Source organism: Myxine glutinosa, chromosome 4 (assembly GCF_964187855.1).
Source record: "Myxine glutinosa chromosome 4, kmMyxGlut1.1, whole genome shotgun sequence".
NCBI lineage: Eukaryota > Metazoa > Chordata > Myxini > Myxiniformes > Myxinidae > Myxine > Myxine glutinosa.
Window position 1 is genome coordinate 141,386,613 of NC_136264.1, and position 16,925 is coordinate 141,403,537.

At 44.1% G+C, this 16,925-nt stretch overlaps 2 protein-coding genes across 2 annotated transcripts in view; both read right to left on the reverse strand.

Moving 5' to 3' along the window:
- Window positions 1–16,925, reverse strand: part of RWDD4 (RWD domain containing 4) — a 204,791-nt gene that overhangs the window by 37,040 nt on the left and 150,826 nt on the right. The gene's annotated exons all lie outside the window — the stretch shown is intronic.
- Window positions 1–16,925, reverse strand: part of POLQ (DNA polymerase theta) — a 163,809-nt gene that overhangs the window by 27,746 nt on the left and 119,138 nt on the right. Inside the window, exons 30-35 of the mRNA XM_078775107.1 lie at window positions 8,401–8,638; window positions 4,861–5,054; window positions 4,565–4,675; window positions 4,298–4,451; window positions 4,075–4,092; window positions 3,873–3,978 (exon numbers count right to left, since the gene is read on the reverse strand). Coding sequence (XP_078631233.1) covers window positions 3,873–3,978; window positions 4,075–4,092; window positions 4,298–4,451; window positions 4,565–4,675; window positions 4,861–5,054; window positions 8,401–8,638 — 821 coding nt within the window. The remainder of the gene's footprint in view (window positions 1–3,872; window positions 3,979–4,074; window positions 4,093–4,297; window positions 4,452–4,564; window positions 4,676–4,860; window positions 5,055–8,400; window positions 8,639–16,925) is intronic.

Sequence of the window (16,925 nt, forward strand, 5' to 3'; positions counted from 1 at the left end):
GAAATTGACGGAAACCAAAAGTTGACGGACGCCCGGCCGACAATACCCCTTAGCCCAATTTGGGCTGAGGGGAGACCAGTAACCGTACCATTCTGTGAAAGGTAAGTCTCAATTAAGCAACAACCGCAATTAAGCAATTTGTCTTCCTCTCTCTCAACGATACTCCACACATCCACCGAACCATTCGCATTTCCACCCTTTCCAACCTTCGTTGCTGCTCTACGTTTATTACCCATGTCTCGCTCCCATAAATCATAACACTTCTCACACATGCAGCATACACCTTTCCCTTCAGCTTCAACGACACTCCCCTCATCATCAGCACGCCACCCAGTTCCCGAAACTTCTTCCATGCACATCTCACTCGAGCAACCGTTGCCGAGTCTGATCCACCTTCTCCATTCAGCATGTCTCCGAGGTAGCAAAATGTTTTCACACCTTCCAGCTTCACGCCATCTCCAAGATCCAACTCAACATTTCCTCCATCTGCAGCTCCCTCTGTGCACACCTTACATTTGAATGTAGCTGCCACACTGGTTAATGACCCTCTCAGACCACTACATTTTTGATGAACCCACTCAGCGCACATTGTACATTGAATGGAGTTCACTCCGACACCCTTCCTACACACAGCACAGGGCCACTTCCCAGTTCTTTCCACCTCACCACATGCTTTACCTCAATTAAGTCAATTAAGTCTCAATTAAGCAAAGTCTTATTTATGATTACAGCTAATGTCATGCTGAGCACACATTCAGGCCATCTTTTTCTTGAGGAAGTTTGTTTAAGAAGGAAGAAGAGACAGAATAAGTATTTTTAGCTCTAACACGAGCCTTGACCCTGGATACAAAAAAAAAAAAAAAAAAAATCTGAACAAGATTACAGTGAAATGCTCAACTGGAACAAGGGAAAGAGAGCAAATTGTCATGATAACACTCATGCACAGATTTATCCCATCTCTCTCTCATGCACAGATTTATCCCATCTCGTCTTCAGTCGTCATATCCTTCCTCCCGTCCATGGTACAGGGAATCTTGTGGTGAGGTAGTTGCCCTGAAACAACTTGCCTTCGCCTCCTGGAAGGCAAATCCAACGGAAGGCAATCTCATTTCCTTTCACAAAGCCCGGAACAAGTGTGTGTCTACCCTCAGGAGAGCCAGGAAACAATATCTCTCCATTCTCAAGACTGAACTCTCAAACCTGTCTACTTTTCCAAATCCTGGTGGCGTCTGATCAAATCTGTTTCTGGTGTTTGTTCCCCCTCCATTCCCTCCCTTACCTCAAACGGCTACACAGCTGACTCCGCACGTGAACAAGCTGCATGCCTTAACCTCTGTTTGCCTCAAAATCTTGCGTCCCAAACCCGTCTCTCTCTGTACCCACCGTACCCAGTCATACCCAGCTGCTCCTGGACTCTGTGTCCTTCTCTCCTGACAAGGTGGAGAGGTTTCTGGCAATCCTCGACTCTGATTCTACAACTGGACCAGACGGCATCAGCCCACGGGTCCTAAAATCCTGCTCTGCCGCTCTTTCACACCCTCTCTCTGTTCTCTTCACCCTCTCTTTTGCTCAAGGTCATCAGCCATCAGCTTGGAAATCAGCCAACATTCCCGCTTTACACAAAAAAGGTGCCAAAACAGATCCTTGCAACTACAGACCAATCAGCCTACTCCCAATTATCAGCAAAGTCATGGAAATCCATCATTGCTTTGGATATCAAATCCTTCCTCTTCTCCAATGGCTTGATCTCCGATCATCAATTTGGTTTCAGACCAGGTCACTCTACTCTGGACATGCTGCTTCTGCTGTCTCAACAATGGATGGAGGTCCTCAATGTCAAACAGGAAATTAGAGATGTCTCCCTTGACATATCTCGTCCCTTTGATACGGTGTGGCACCCCGCTCTGCTCACCAAACTCTCCTCCTATAGTGTCCATGGAAATCTCCACGCAGGGCTTGCGGACTTCCTCTCTGGTCGTAGTAAACGTGTGGCCCTGTATGGGTTTCTCTCATCTCCCCTTCCTGTTCAGGCTGCAGTTCCCCAAGGCAGTGTTCTGGGCCCTGTGCTTTTTCTGGTTTTCATCAATGATCTCTCGAGACTCTCTGGAAAATTGTCTCTATCTCTTTGCTGATGCCTCCACTCTCTGCCGCTCCATTCCTCATCCCTCAGACCATCAGTCTGCAGCCGCCTCACTCTCTGCAGACCTGGACAAAATCATAGACTGGTCAAACAAGTGGAACATGTCTTTCAATCCTGACAAATCTCACACTCTCACTGTCTCTCCGAAAAGACCGACTGGACAACCCTCCCATCTACTTTCTGAACAATCCTCTCCAAGAAGTTCTGCCACTCAAGCTTTTGGGTCTCACTATCTGCCATGGTCTTTCCTGGGAAAACCACATTTCCAAGCTGGCCTCCAAAGCCAGTCGCCGACTGGGCGTCTTCCGTTGTGCGATGTCCTTCCTTGGCACACCTGAGCTCCTCACCACATACAAGGATTTCATCCACAGCTCAATGGAATACTGTTCTCCCCTCTGGGCTGGTGCTCCTGCCTTACACCTAGCTCTGCTTCAAACCAAAGCTTTCAGAATCATTGGAATCTCCGCGATTAAGCTAACTTTGAGGGCCTTTCACTCACTCACCGCAGGTAGGTTGGTGGTCTTTCTGTCTTCTACTGACTCCTCTCTGGCCCAGCTCCCCCAGCTCTGTCTGTGCTCTGTCCCCCAGCTCTGTCTGTGCTCTGTCCCCCAAATACTCCTACAGGTCGCACAAGATCTGCCAGCAACCCTCTTATGGTGAAACTGCTAAAATCAAGACTCTCTGCTCACCTTCACCCTTTCATTCCTCTTTTCTCCCACCTCTGGAACAAACTCCCTCTCTCTTCAATCCCACTCCTCCCTCCAGGTCATTAAAACAGCTGTGTTCACCACAATCTCTTATCCTGGTGGCGTCTGGTCCCACATCCAAAACCTTGATCTTTTCTACCCCTGCTAATTCACCCCAGATCCACTTTTTTGAAATACCGACTTGTTTCCTGGAAGTCCTAGCAGTGTCCATGTGTTTTCCACCTCTCACACCCCCCCCGCCCTTCCCATGCCCCCTCCCCCCAAGCCCTCTCCCTCCCACAGATCTCCCGATGTCCCTGTTCTCTGCTCTCGTACTTGTGTCCTCCCTTTATCTTGTGTGCGCTCCCTTTACCTTATGTTTTATGTGTCAGTTTGTTTTTATGTGATTAATGTTCGCTCTTACACGAGCCTCGATCTTGTACACAAAAAAAAACAAAAAAACCCCACAAATACAATGTTTTTTTTTTGTTATTTGTATGGGCCAAAGAAAACACAAGTTTCAAACAGATTTCGAAGTGATAACTACGGTGGCACAGGTGCAGGATGCTTAATGAAGAATGGCAATATTAATGAAGTGATGGAGATAAAAGTGGCAAAGTGTGTCAGTCATGATGCTTAAAGTGTGGTTGGAGATATAGCAGCCATCTGTAAAAGGAAAATCTAAATTAATAACATAATTAAAAAGCAAAATTTTCAAATGATAATGGACAAAAATATTGCAAATGAGTTTACTTCTATGGAATCAGGGAAATTTACTGCGATGCATTTAAAATTAGCAAAATGTCTCAACTCCTTGGCCTTTTCCTCGCTCGATTTGGCATTTATTGGAAATACATTTCTTGCTTTTTTTGATGCACGATAAAATGCATCGTAACGATAAAATTTCTTATTTTTCCAATAGCTTAGATTTGGTAGACCCCCTGCCGCCCCCCACCCTTAACCCCCTCCCCCGACCCCCGCTTCACACCCTCCAAAAAAACAACCTATTGATGTAATCTCCAAATGAAATGCTGGGATGTACTCACATAGAAGGAACAGCCACATCATTATGTTTTTGAGCAAAAAACGATTTCCCAATTACAAAGGATTTGGGAATGTTCTGCAGGTTTGGCTCTGCAAAAAGTATTCGTCCTGAATGATGAAAAAGTAGAAGAGGTCAGAGGAAGTTGTTTCAAAAACAAAAGGCAAAAGTGGCAATAATGCTAAAATAAAGAATAACACACAAACTATTGACAAAGCCGTGTACTAGGGATAGCACGAAGATATTAGAAAAAAAAAAAGGAAAATAATTATTGTAGTTTAATTAGAGACTTTTATTAGACAGGCCTGAATGTATTGGATGGATACTTTATATGCAAATCACAAAAATGGACTACAAATATTTAAATGGACGAGAAGCATAATAAGTATCTGAGCATTGCAAAATTGTAGAATTGGGAGCAAAGCTTGCCAGTAGAAGTGAAAATGAGGCCAAAAGGGTAAAAACGTGAAGAATGGCAGCGAAGAAGCGGCAGGACCGTCGTGTTTAGGGCGTGGGACACACGACGCCATTCTAGTATTAGTCCTGGAAGAGGGTGAACAGCAGTCAACTTTTGCAGTGTTGCCTAGGGGGGGAATTAAAAGAAAACTTAAGTTGTGAAAATGGTGATACAGAAATATGCAATAACTAGGTTCAGATTAGGGTGTAGTATAAATCGTACTTAAGTCGCATACCAACCTTATCTGTACTAAGATGTCCTGATACCTTTCCTCTAATCATCGGACATCTCACAGAACTCTTCTCAGAGAGTCGTGGCATTGGGGCTAGCCCCAACTCGACAAACAACAACTATGAATGTGGGAATGGGAGGCAGATAACAGAAAGATAACTTGGAGTACAAAGTAGGAAAGCAGGTCAGCATTCACTTGGTAAACCTTGGTTTGGTCATGAAATGCAAGTTTATGGAATAAACTTTACTACAGCACAGCTTGCCCGAATACTTAGGTGTAGATTCATTATGTCATGGGTAGTACATGGGCTATGTCAGAATGACTGGATAGCTTGAAGGGTCGTGGTGCGAGACGGACTGCAGATGACTCCAGGTTGGCTAATTGATGAGCCAGTAAGACCTGCAGGTTGTGAAGAGTCTTCCAGTTTACAGCCAATCCATTGAGTTCAAGAGAGGCCAAGCTTGGCTGACTAGCCATCTCCACATCATGGAATGCAACTGCAGGACAGCAAGAGACAATAATTTACAGACAAAATATTGAGTGTCAGTAGAAGAGATTATTATTGCAGGAGGACAATTAGAAAGTGAACAATGAATATGACAAACATTGCAAACATATACCAACACATTAATAGTTTAATTTTTGAGTTAACATTAAGCATTGATGAACAAGCTTGCCATACCAACCTAGACTTGGCTGGTATTGGGACACGAGAATAGAGACAGTCCCTGGTTTACAAACACCCTGTTTCTGAACATCCATTCTGAATACGAACATGATACTTTAAAATCATGTTTCCGTCTTTCGAACATTCAATCCATTCAAACAAACACAGCTTTTTTTAACATACTGCGCCAAGCGCTAAAGGAAGGAAGTTGGACCTAGAGAGTTGATTACCCATCCACACCATACTCCACACCTAATCATTAACATAGGTTTCACTCCAGCACTCTTCCGCCATTTTACACATCATTCTCTTCACGGGGTTCCTTACTGGCAGGAGAGACATCGATACTCCTCACCCTGCTTCACCATAAACCAATCTAGCTCGTCAGCCTTATATTACATATGTTCAATTTACTCAAATGTATTCATTTTTTTATTTTAATAGTGCATTAAATAACGCTTTTATGTAAAACAAAATAGAGTTTGAGAGCATACAGGATTACAATAGGGTTGGATGCTTGAATGCAGGGAAGACGATCATTGTATGGGTGATGTGCTGAACAGCGGCATGCGGGGATGCATTCATGTCCCATGATGCATCTAGCGTTTTTTAGTGGCACCATACTGTACTGTACAGTATTTGTACACATTGACCTCCCCCAACTATCGCTCTGTCGATTTCCCAAAAAAGATTTGCACGTACACGTTTTTAGGCTTTATTATTATTACCCCAGTACAATATGTATTTATAGTATCACTTTATTCTTGGTATTTTCTAAAGTACAGTATATTTAATAACACTTTTATTTAGAAATAAGGTTTGTTTAATTTATGTTCGGGAATCAATTAATCATGGCGCCAGGAAGGGCATCCGGCCATAAAAAAACAACAAAAAAAACATTGCCTCAAACAGGGAACCATGATTGTCATGGGGCTCACAAGGCTAACCCCCGCTCTAGTGGGGAAAATGGCCTTAAAACGATCATTCATTCATATTCAATCAATTAATCACTTACTACATTTATTTAAAGGGGATTTATTGATACAGTTTACAATTAAACATCCAGCTTACGAACACATTTTTAAGAACACATTGTGTTTGTAAACTGGGGGCTGCATGTACTGTAAACTACTCATATTTTGTGCATTGTGTCCTAGTTTCCACATCCTATTTAAATGTCTACAAATATCAAAACCTATTTATAACAGGCAAAACTTCATTTAATACTCTTGTAGTACAAATTTTCAAAAGAATCGTTGCTGATACACAATTCCACATTTCTTTTTTCTACAGGGACTAAGGCTTGTGGTCGAGCTGCAACACAAATCATGCACCCACATAAAGACAATTACATACGGCAACACCAGACGTGACGTCAAACACAGCTGCTGAGCTTGGGGGAAGCAACGTCACTTCCCAGAGCACTGTATATACCAGTAACGCCATCTTTATGACATTACTTTTGTGGTTGCTGTCAACAAGACAATTGAGGACTTCCTCCTCCCCATGAAAGCCAACATATCCCAAGCATTAAGTAAGTAAGCAATCTAAGCATCACTTACCATTTTAAAGTCTCAGATATAACCCGACCGGGGCAGTTAACACAAAAGCTCATAAAATAATTGGCGAGATAAATACAAACAATTGGGTGAATGAACCAAAATCAAAGTAGGAAAACAAAAAGAAGACTGGACATAATAAGGTTTGAGATTATGGACAAAATAATTTTAACCAAATGCTCTACATTCTCCAAAATGAAATGGAAAGGAGCCTGAAATATCATTTCAATTATTTCTAAGTTTTTGTTCATGTGAAAAAGAAATGACAAAAAGTTAAATTAGCTCATGAGTGAATGAAGTTTGTTTTTATGCTATAGGGTAGCCTTAAAGTCACTTTACCACTGCTAAATTTCTTGCACCTCCCTCCCTCCCTTCTATTCCGCCCTCCCTTGCCGTTGTATGTGGCAACACTCACTCAGGAGAATGACTGGAGAGCATACAGTTACATTGACTGATTAATTATTGCAAGTATTGTACTGCATTACAAAACCTGTATATTAAAAGAGTTTAAGAATTAATGCTTTACTGAGGAGGAGTAAAGCAAATTTCAAGCCACCCTGAACACCACTGAAATGTGTCTAGCCTCATCTACGAGTATTATATTATTTCAAAGTCCCACCTTTTTACAGCTGTATACTCATAATATATATTCTCCTCACCTTTTCTTTCTTTGTAAAATACTATGAGATTTTATTCATAAATAAAAAGCACGATATATATATATTTATATATAAATCCCAAACTCAAAGGGCAGCAGGTAATTAGGGTGACGAGTCTGAAGCAATCATTGGTGGGAAGAATGGTGAAGCTACCTGTGCATTAAGAACTACAACGTCACTTTGTAGAGAGCATACCTCCACCAGGCTGAACAGTTTAGGTTTTGCATCCCACTGATAGGCCGGATCTGCATCCAAACCTTAACCAAAATCTCATCAACTAGTTCTTGTCGCATACCCAACTCATCCACCAAGTTTTGTAATAACCCATCCATAACGTTTTGAAATATTGTGCTATATATCGTTTTTGGTCCGATTTCTCAATTGTGAAGAATCACTTAATAAAATTCTAGTATCCGAATCCGGATCCTCAACAAAATATAATCAATTCGTCCTCGTCACACACCTAACCTGTCCACCAAGTTTCATCCGAATCCATTCATAATTTTTTGTGATATCCTGCTCACAGGCGGACAGACAAACAGTGGTGAAAACATAACCTCTGTTCACCTTTGTTGGCAGAGGTAATCAACCACAAAGTGTGGGCTGTCCTAATGAATGGACCAGACTAGGCAAGGCAGGTCAATTACCTCCTCATTGACAGTTGTTAATGAGCCAGAAGGGTTTTTATAAACAAATCCAAATTAGCAGGCTACTGAGACTTGCTCAATTTCTGGAGGCCCAGTATCCAAATTTTTAATATGACATTTGAGCCCACTATTTGAGATGTCAGTCCAGTGTCATCACCACTAATCCACTACTGGACCCAGAGTTTCAGAAAAAGCATGCATAAAACAAAACTTTTACAGATCATTCCCTTGATTGGTAAACCAGATAATTCCATTGCTCATGTGGGTAGTGCCAGTGAATGAATGTTTTTTTTGCCAAGGTTGCGGTTTACCCAACAGTTCTTGCTTTGCCAATGAAAGGCGTAATCTTTCCATGGCAACAAATGAAACCACGACTTCAAGTGCTGCCCGTATCCAACCAGGTCCTTTCCCCCACAAAGCCAGGCTTTGACGGTTCCATGACCGTAAACCCACTTTGGCAGACCTCTCGGTGTATTTTATGGTTTCCTCGTCTTCCTCCTCCTCCTGCACGTTTGCAGCAGCACCATCCACCGTGCCCTGTTTACCACCCTTCATCACCACACAAACATGTGTATCATCCAGATAAATTGCAACCCATTCATTTATAAACTCAACAAACTATATCAACAAAAGTTGCACTTTAACCCCCATGTGGTGCAGGCACAACCTTGATTTATGCATGTATCAAAACATGTGGTCATTTCATTCAACCGTTATTTTTTATAAATTCCAATAAATAGCAAAAAGCAAGCATTTTAAAATGGTGGCAAGAAAGAAAAATATTTAAAGAAGGGAGCAATGTTTTATTTCCCTGCAGCAGAAGGCGTATTGCCAAATGACATTTATAACATCATTGGTCGGGTTTGAAGGACAGCTTGAATGCAGTGTATTTGCTTACATGTAGTGTATTAATCCATTCCCGTGTTTTTCTTGTTGGTTGGGTCTTGTTGAATTTGTGATCATGTGTCTTTGGCTAAACTCTCCAGGCCTCAGCTGGAAAGCGTTACTCATTACACTTAGGCCTGACATGTAATCTTTTTTTTTTTTTTTTTTGTATACTGAATCGAGGCTCGTGAAAGAGCTAACATTTATCACACAAACAAATCAAACAGACAAACAAAATATATAAAAAGAGGGAGCGGTAGACAAGATGGGGAGAGAAGGGGAAGCACACAACACAACATTTGAGAGCAGGGACATCGGGAGATGCGTGGGAGGGAGAGGGCTTTGGGGGGCGGGGGGGAGGCGTAGGAAGGGGGGGGGGTGGGAGGAACTGTGTAACTGTATCTTTCTTATATCCTGGGCTTCATGCTTCCCAACTTTCTATTATACTTCTCCCTTGTCTTTAAAAAAAACCGTTATTTAGTGGAAAAACAATCACTAATTAATTATTCCTGTTATTTCCTTCTTTCGCTCATTCTTTAGTCCTTGTATCCTCAATACCTCCTAATATAACTAATTTGCTTCTTACTTTAAAAGCTTTTAATGACATTTTCCTCTTCTGTGTTGAGATAATTATTTGAATCTCCTGTGATGAGGCTAAAGCTCAGGGTGCGTTGCTCTCACATCACAGTAACTCTGTTCTCTCTATGCTCTACCATCTATTCTTCCATATTGCTCCCTCTGCTCTCTCAGTCCACTGACCCTACCAATCTACCTCCTCCGGGTTAAGCTTACAAAATCCAGGCTGACTGCACACAAAAACTCTTTTATTCCTCACTTCTCCCATCCATGGAACCACCTTTCAGAGGCTGTTCTGTATCACTCTTCCCTCCAGGGCTTCAAGCAAGCAGTGCTTCACCATCCCTTCTCATTCCCAATTCTGACCCACAATCTTTATTACTGCCATTCACCTTACCTTGCCAAAATTAAAAGAGGAAATGGAGGAGGGGAGTATTCCCTCTCCTATTTTCCTGTTCATTCATTCCGTTGGTGTTTGTCCCACTGTCAGTCCTACCTTGCTCTTTCATGAGCCTTGCTCCTGTAAATAAATAAATGAAACTACAAAATAGCATTGACATGAATGTGTCAATGGATATACCTCCACCCGTGTTAGATGTCAACTCACTGTTATGTTTGATCTCAATTGAAGGTCATATGAAATATTAAAGGTTACATGAGAGAGACCACGAGAAAGAAAAGAGAGCTGAGTAGAAGAGAGGAAACATCAGATGCTTCTAACTCAAGCTATGCTTTTCAAATGGCACATGACCTTTGACCTATTGAACCCAAATTGAATGAGTGCAGCTTAGTATCACAGTCTATACTTGTACAAAGGTTGATTGAAATACCTTCTGTGGTTCACAAGTTATCACAACAAAGCTTTTCAATTAAAGGTTACATGACCTTCGACCTTTGACCTTATGAACACAAAATCTAATCAGTTCAGCTGCCAATTTTGCTTAAAATCCCTTCAATTGTTCACATGTTATCGTGGTAACTCATAAAAATCAACGCCTCTTGTGACTTGTACGGACAGACAAACAACAACAACATGCATTTTAAGGCCATTTTCCCTGCTAGAGCGGGGGTTAGCCTTGTGGTCGCCATGACAATCTTCTCCATCTTGCCTTATTTTCTGCATCTCTCCTTGTTAACCCTCTTGCCCGCATTTCTTCTTCCACCATCTTTGGCCAAGTCTTTCTCGGTCTTCCCCGTCCTCTACTTCCTTCTACATTCATTTCCAATACTCTTCTCAACCAGTCACTTTCATCCTTCCTCAACACATGACCAAACCATCTCAACCTGTTCCTCTTCACAACATCAATCACAGGCTCTATTCCCATCATTTTTCGCAATTCATCATTTGTCTTCCTCTCTCTCAACGATACTCCGCACATCCATCGAACCATTCGCATTTCCACCCTTTCCAACCTTTGTTGCTGCTCTACGTTCATTACCCATGTCTCGCTCCCATAAATCATAACACTTCTCACACATGCAGCATACACCTTTCCCTTCAGCTTCAACGACACTCTCCTCCTCATCAGCACGCCACTCAGTTCCCGAAACTTCTTCCATGCACATCTCACTCCAGCAACCGTTGCCGAGTCTGATCCACCTTCTCCATTCAGCATGTCTCCGAGGTAGCAAAATGTTTTCACACCTTCCAGCTTCACGCCGTCTCCAAGATCCAACTCAACATTTCCTCCCTCTGCAGCTCCCTCTGTGCACACCTTACATTTGAATGTAGCTGCCACACTGGTTAATGACTCTCTCAGACCACTACATTTTTGATGAACCCACTCAGCGCACATTGTACATTGAATGGAGTTCACTCTGACACGCTTCCTGCACACAGCACAGGGCCACTTCCCAGTTCTTTCCACCTCACCACATGCTTTACCACTTGCCATCACCTTCGTCTTTCCGATATTCACCTTCAGACCTTTTGTCTCCATACATTCCTTCCACTTGTTCATCTTTTCCTTCAGTCCATCCATACTTTCCGCAATCAACACCAGATCATCTGCATACAACAACTCCCACGGTAAACCCTCCTTTACGTTGTGAGCCAGCACCTCCATCACAGCTACAAATAGTAGTGGACTTAGTACCGACCCCTGATGCACTCCCACCTTCACCTCAAACTCACCACTGTTCCCGTCCTTCGTCCTTACAGCTGTGCGCGCTCTTTTGTACATTGCCATCACTACTCTGATCAACCATTCCTCCACTCCTAACTTCCTCATTGCCCATGTCAATACTTTGCGTGGAACCCTATCGAATGCTTTCTCCAGATCAACAAACCCAAGAAACAACTTCTTCCTCTTCTCCATGTACTTTTCCTGCAACTGCCTCACAATAAAAAGCGCGTCTGTCGTTCCTCTTCCTGGCCTAAATCCAAACTGCATTTCGTCGATCTTCACTTTCTTCCTTATCCTCCTCTCCAACACCCTTTCCAATACCTTCATTCCATGCTCCAATAACTTTATCGCTCGGTACGAGCCACACTCCAGAGGGTCACCTTTCCCCTTGTATAGAGGGACGAGGGTACTCAGTTCCCAATCCACTGGAATGCGGCCTTCTTTCACCGCCAGATTACAGATCTCTGTCATTCTCTTCACACTCCAACTTCCTGCTGCCTTTAACATATCTCCCACAACTCCCGTCGGCCCTCCCGCTTTTCTACTCTTCATTGCTTTTATCGCTTCTAAAAATGGCCTCTAAACAGTGGTTTATTGCTTTTATTCGTTTGGGCTAGCGCTTGGGCTTGGGCTAGCTAGCCCTGGTGTTGGGCTAGCGGCTAGGGTGCCGGCTTAGGATCCTAGGATCCTGGGTTCGAATCCCGGTCGATCGCTGAATTAACGCCAGGGGGGTTGACTCAGCCTGTCATCCTTCCGAGGTCGGCTAATTGAGTACCAGTTCACTGGTAATTCACTGTTTGTCGTTAAAGGCGGCAAAAAGGGTTGGCGTCAGGATAGTCCAGTCATTCTAGCAAACTTTTACCCCTAACCCACCACTAATTGCAAGAGAATAAAAATGATATTTTTCTGAAACCTGTCGATCCTCTGAACAAATACATAAAATTATACTCAATTATAATGAGTGGATCATACTTTATTTTCATATTGAACGAGAGCCGTGAACGAGAGGTCGAGTGACGCTTGCAGTGAGAGATTTGATCAGTGTGCTGAGGACAGTTAAACGCTGTGGTCATTGTGAATGTGTCGTATTATATTTAATTTATATACCCAGAAATTCTGATACCCAGAAAATGCTTGAGTTTCTTCATGAGAGGGATCCCTTTCAAGACGACGATACTCTTCACAACATTTTCACTGGTATAGTTGCCCAGACAACGGTGAATGTTGATGAGGCGAAAACTGTGGGAGAAAGGCTCTTGGGCCAGATGAGTGGTAAACGTGTGCTTGAATACAGCTTCAAGAAGAAGGGTCAAGCCATAACTATAGACTCAGAGTCTGCAATGAAGACACCAGACGGAGACATCAATATCGACCCTCAGTTACTCTTCCAGAGACTTGTGATCGCTGGCACTGGTAGGAGACTTATCCAAAGCACTCCTTTGTGAGTTATGCACATATCCTCCATCTTTGTTCGAGACCAAATATGCCTTGCTGTCCACCAATAAGCCAGCGTTAGCCTCAGCAATCAAATCCTTGGCACCTGCCGATACTGCACAACCGTCCGATATACAATACGTACTCGATGGCGGTGCCCTATTGCAGCGCATACCGTGGCAGTCAGGTGAACAGTACAAGGATATTCTTGACCGCTACCTGAAATATGTTAGTAGGCATTACGGGCATGCTATCGTCGTGTTTGATGGCTATCGTGAAGGTCCCTCAACGAAAGACTGTGCCCATCAGAAAAGGGGTGAGCGACCATCAGTGAAGGTATCTTTTTCTCAAACCATGACGCTTTCTGTCAAGAAGGAAGAGTTTCTTCGGAACAAGGAGAACAAGCAACAATTCATAGACATTCTTGGTAAGAAACTGGAAGAATCTCATTGTGAAGTGCTCCATGCGAGTGGGGATGCGGACCTACTCATAGCAACAACTGCAGTTTGTAGTTCTTCAAAATCCAACACTGTTCTTGTTGGCAAAGACACTGACTTGTTGATACTACTGTGCTACTATTTTCGCAAGAATACTGCGCACACACTCTACTTAATGTCGGAGCCGAAAAAGGGTTCATTGAATCCAAGACAATACTTGGACATTGGCAAAGTCAGAGAGGCTCTGGGTGATACTGTCTGTGAAAACATTCTCTTCATCCATGCGTACCTGGGATGCGACACGACATCAAGGGTCTTTGGGATCGGCAAAGGCACTGGACTCAAACTGTTCAAGGACAATGAAATGTTCCAGCAAGAGGCCCTAATTTTCGGCAATAAAGAGTCAACACAGGATGAGGTCATTGCTGCAGGAGACAGAGCAATGGTTTGTGTGTACGGAGGCAAACCATCAGACAATTTGAACGAATTGAGGGTAGCAAAATTTCATGCTAAGGTGACAACAAACAAAACATCGTTGCACCCACGGGTACTTCCGCCCACGAGCTCAGCTTCCAAATATCACAGCCTACGGGTATTCCAACAGGTTCAGGAGTGGAAAGGACACAAACTCAACCCGCTTGACTGGGGATGGAGGATCATGGACACCAGGATGATCCCTATGCATTCTGACCTCGCTGCAGCACCAGACTATCTCCTAAAGCTGGTTAGGTGTTCTTGTAAGGGTGGTTGCAGTGATAAACGTTGTGGTTGTCGGAAACTTGGGCTGCCTTGCACATTTGCATGTAGGGAGTGCAGAGGTATTTGTGCAAATGCAGACGAATCAGTGGACGTTTTAGAGGATGCTGATGATAGTGACCATGGAAGAGACGAAGTGACGTGTTAAATATTGTGAACGGACAGAAGGACATTGGGTACAAATAGTTGTGGTAGTGTATTCAAACATGGTTAAATAAATAATTTAGAGTTGATTTGGTGTATTATTACGTGATATTGTCATATAATTAATTTCCAAACATTGCGGTAGTCCGAAAAGTTCCCAAATCGGAAAGGACCTGAAAAACCATGTTCCACTCAATATATTTAAGTATAATTTTGGGCAGATATTTAGTAGACATCAAGGTCTCAGAAAAGTATTACTTCGTTTCTCTTGCAATTAGTGGCGGGTCCATTCACATTTTGACTGGACTAGGAAGGGCATCTGGCCGTAAAACATTGCTTCAAAAAGGGGACCGAAAAACAACAACAACCACGGTTCCCGAAAAAGGCCAACCCCCGCTCTGCGGGGAAAAATGGCCTCTAAAGGTGGTTATATTGCTTTTATCGCTTCCTCAACTTCCTTCTCAGTTATCTTCTCTGCCGGTCCTAAAACTGGGTTACTCTCTATCTTGCCATCCCATTCATTCTCTGTATTCAACAGCATTTCCATATATCTTTTCCATCTTCCTTTAATTCCATCTGGGTCCACAACGATTTGTCCCACTTCATCCTTCAAGCAACTCACCCCCATCACATCACACCTCTCTTTCGCTATCTGCTTTGCAATCCTGAATACTGCTCTCTGACCCTCTTCCGAATCCAAGCGTTCTCCGAACATTTTCCTACATGCCTCCTGCGCCTTTGCTACCTCTTTCTTTGCAGCCTTCTTGGCTGCCTTATAACTTTCATGCTCTGCTGTTTCTGCTCCCGTACCCTTCGCCTTCTGCCACTCCTTGAACTTCTTCCTCTTCTCGTCAATCCTCTTTCCAACTTCATCATCCCACCACCATGTTTCCGAGTGCCTCGTGGTCCTTTTGTCCATCCACATACCTCACCAACGGCTCCCAACAGACTAGCTATCATTGACATCCAACCACTTTCAAGCTCAACCACATCATCCTCTACCCTACTCAGCCTCTCTTTTAATGCCCCCCTTACTGTCACCTCTTTCAACCTCCACACCTTCATTCTCGGTTGGTACTTCACCCGCCGAGCTCTCCTCGCACCTTTCACCCTTATGTCGCAGACAACCAAGTGGTGCTGTGAAACAGCCTCCTCCCCCGGGATCACCTTTGTGTCCCGGAAGTGCCCCCTATCTCGCCTACGCACCATCAGGTAGTCAACGGTTGTCGTCGACCCACCTGACGTGTATGTAACAAGCTTATTATCCTCTTTCTGGAACTGAGTATTACAAATCAACAAATCAGCTCCATCAGCAAACTCCAAAATCCTTTCACCTTCTCCATTTCTCACACCATATCCGTAACCCCCATGAACTCCCTCAAAACCATGCCTACTCCTTCCCACATGTCCATTTAGGTCTCCTCCTACCACAACAACTTCCTCATCTTTCACGTTTTCCATCAACTTCTCTATCGCACACCAGAACCTGTCCTTCTCTTCATCGCTCCGACCAACCTGCGGAGCATATCCCGAGATGACGTTCACCAAGAGCTTTCCAATCATCATTTTCACCATCATCAACCTATCACTCACTCTAGTCACACTCACCACACTGTCTACAAACTCCTCAGAAAACAGGACACCAACACCATTCATGCCCTCCAGGCACCCTTACCACACAAACCGGTATTTCTGTCCCTGCCTACCCTTCACCATTCTCACACCACTTCCCTTCCATCTCGTCTCTTGCACACAACATATGTCCACTCTTCTTCTGACCAATACTTCCACCACTTACCCTGATCTCCCTGTCATTGTCCCTACATTCCATGTCCCAAACCTCAGAAACCGATCTCCACTTCGGGCTGTACCCTGCCCATATGTAGTTGTAATTGTCATGGTTCTCTTTTTGAGGCAATGTTTTTATGGCCGGATGCCCATCCTGACGCCAACCCTCTTAGTCGTCTCTTACGACACGCAGGGATACCAGGGTACCTATGCAGGGTACCTATTCTAATCCAGGGTACACACTGGGAAACGTTTAAAACATGGAAATTCTGGGGGAGGAGGGCATCACGGCTGCGGGGGCCCCGTCAGCACCACGCCATGTTTGCCCGGTCAGCACCACGGCGGCCCGGTCAGCACCACACCCTTGGAAAGGACTTCGATGCACGTCGGCCCAGTCGGCCCAGAGCCTGGCGCGAAGTCCAAAGACATCAGCACGTCATCCGAAAACAGCTCCGGTTGGTGCGAACCACTCTGTCAATGGCGCGAACCAGGTCCCGACACGCCCTTGCTCGCTTGGCCCCGATGAAGGCCTCACTGGGTGTTCTCCAAACAGGGGCAAAATCGCCCAAGCCGCGCTGGATTTCGGCAGCGAAGCCTTGCTCGCTCAGCCCCGATGAAGGCCTCGCTGGGTGTTCCCCAAACAGGGGCAGAATCGCCCAAGCCGCGCTGGATTTTGGCGGCGGAAAGCAG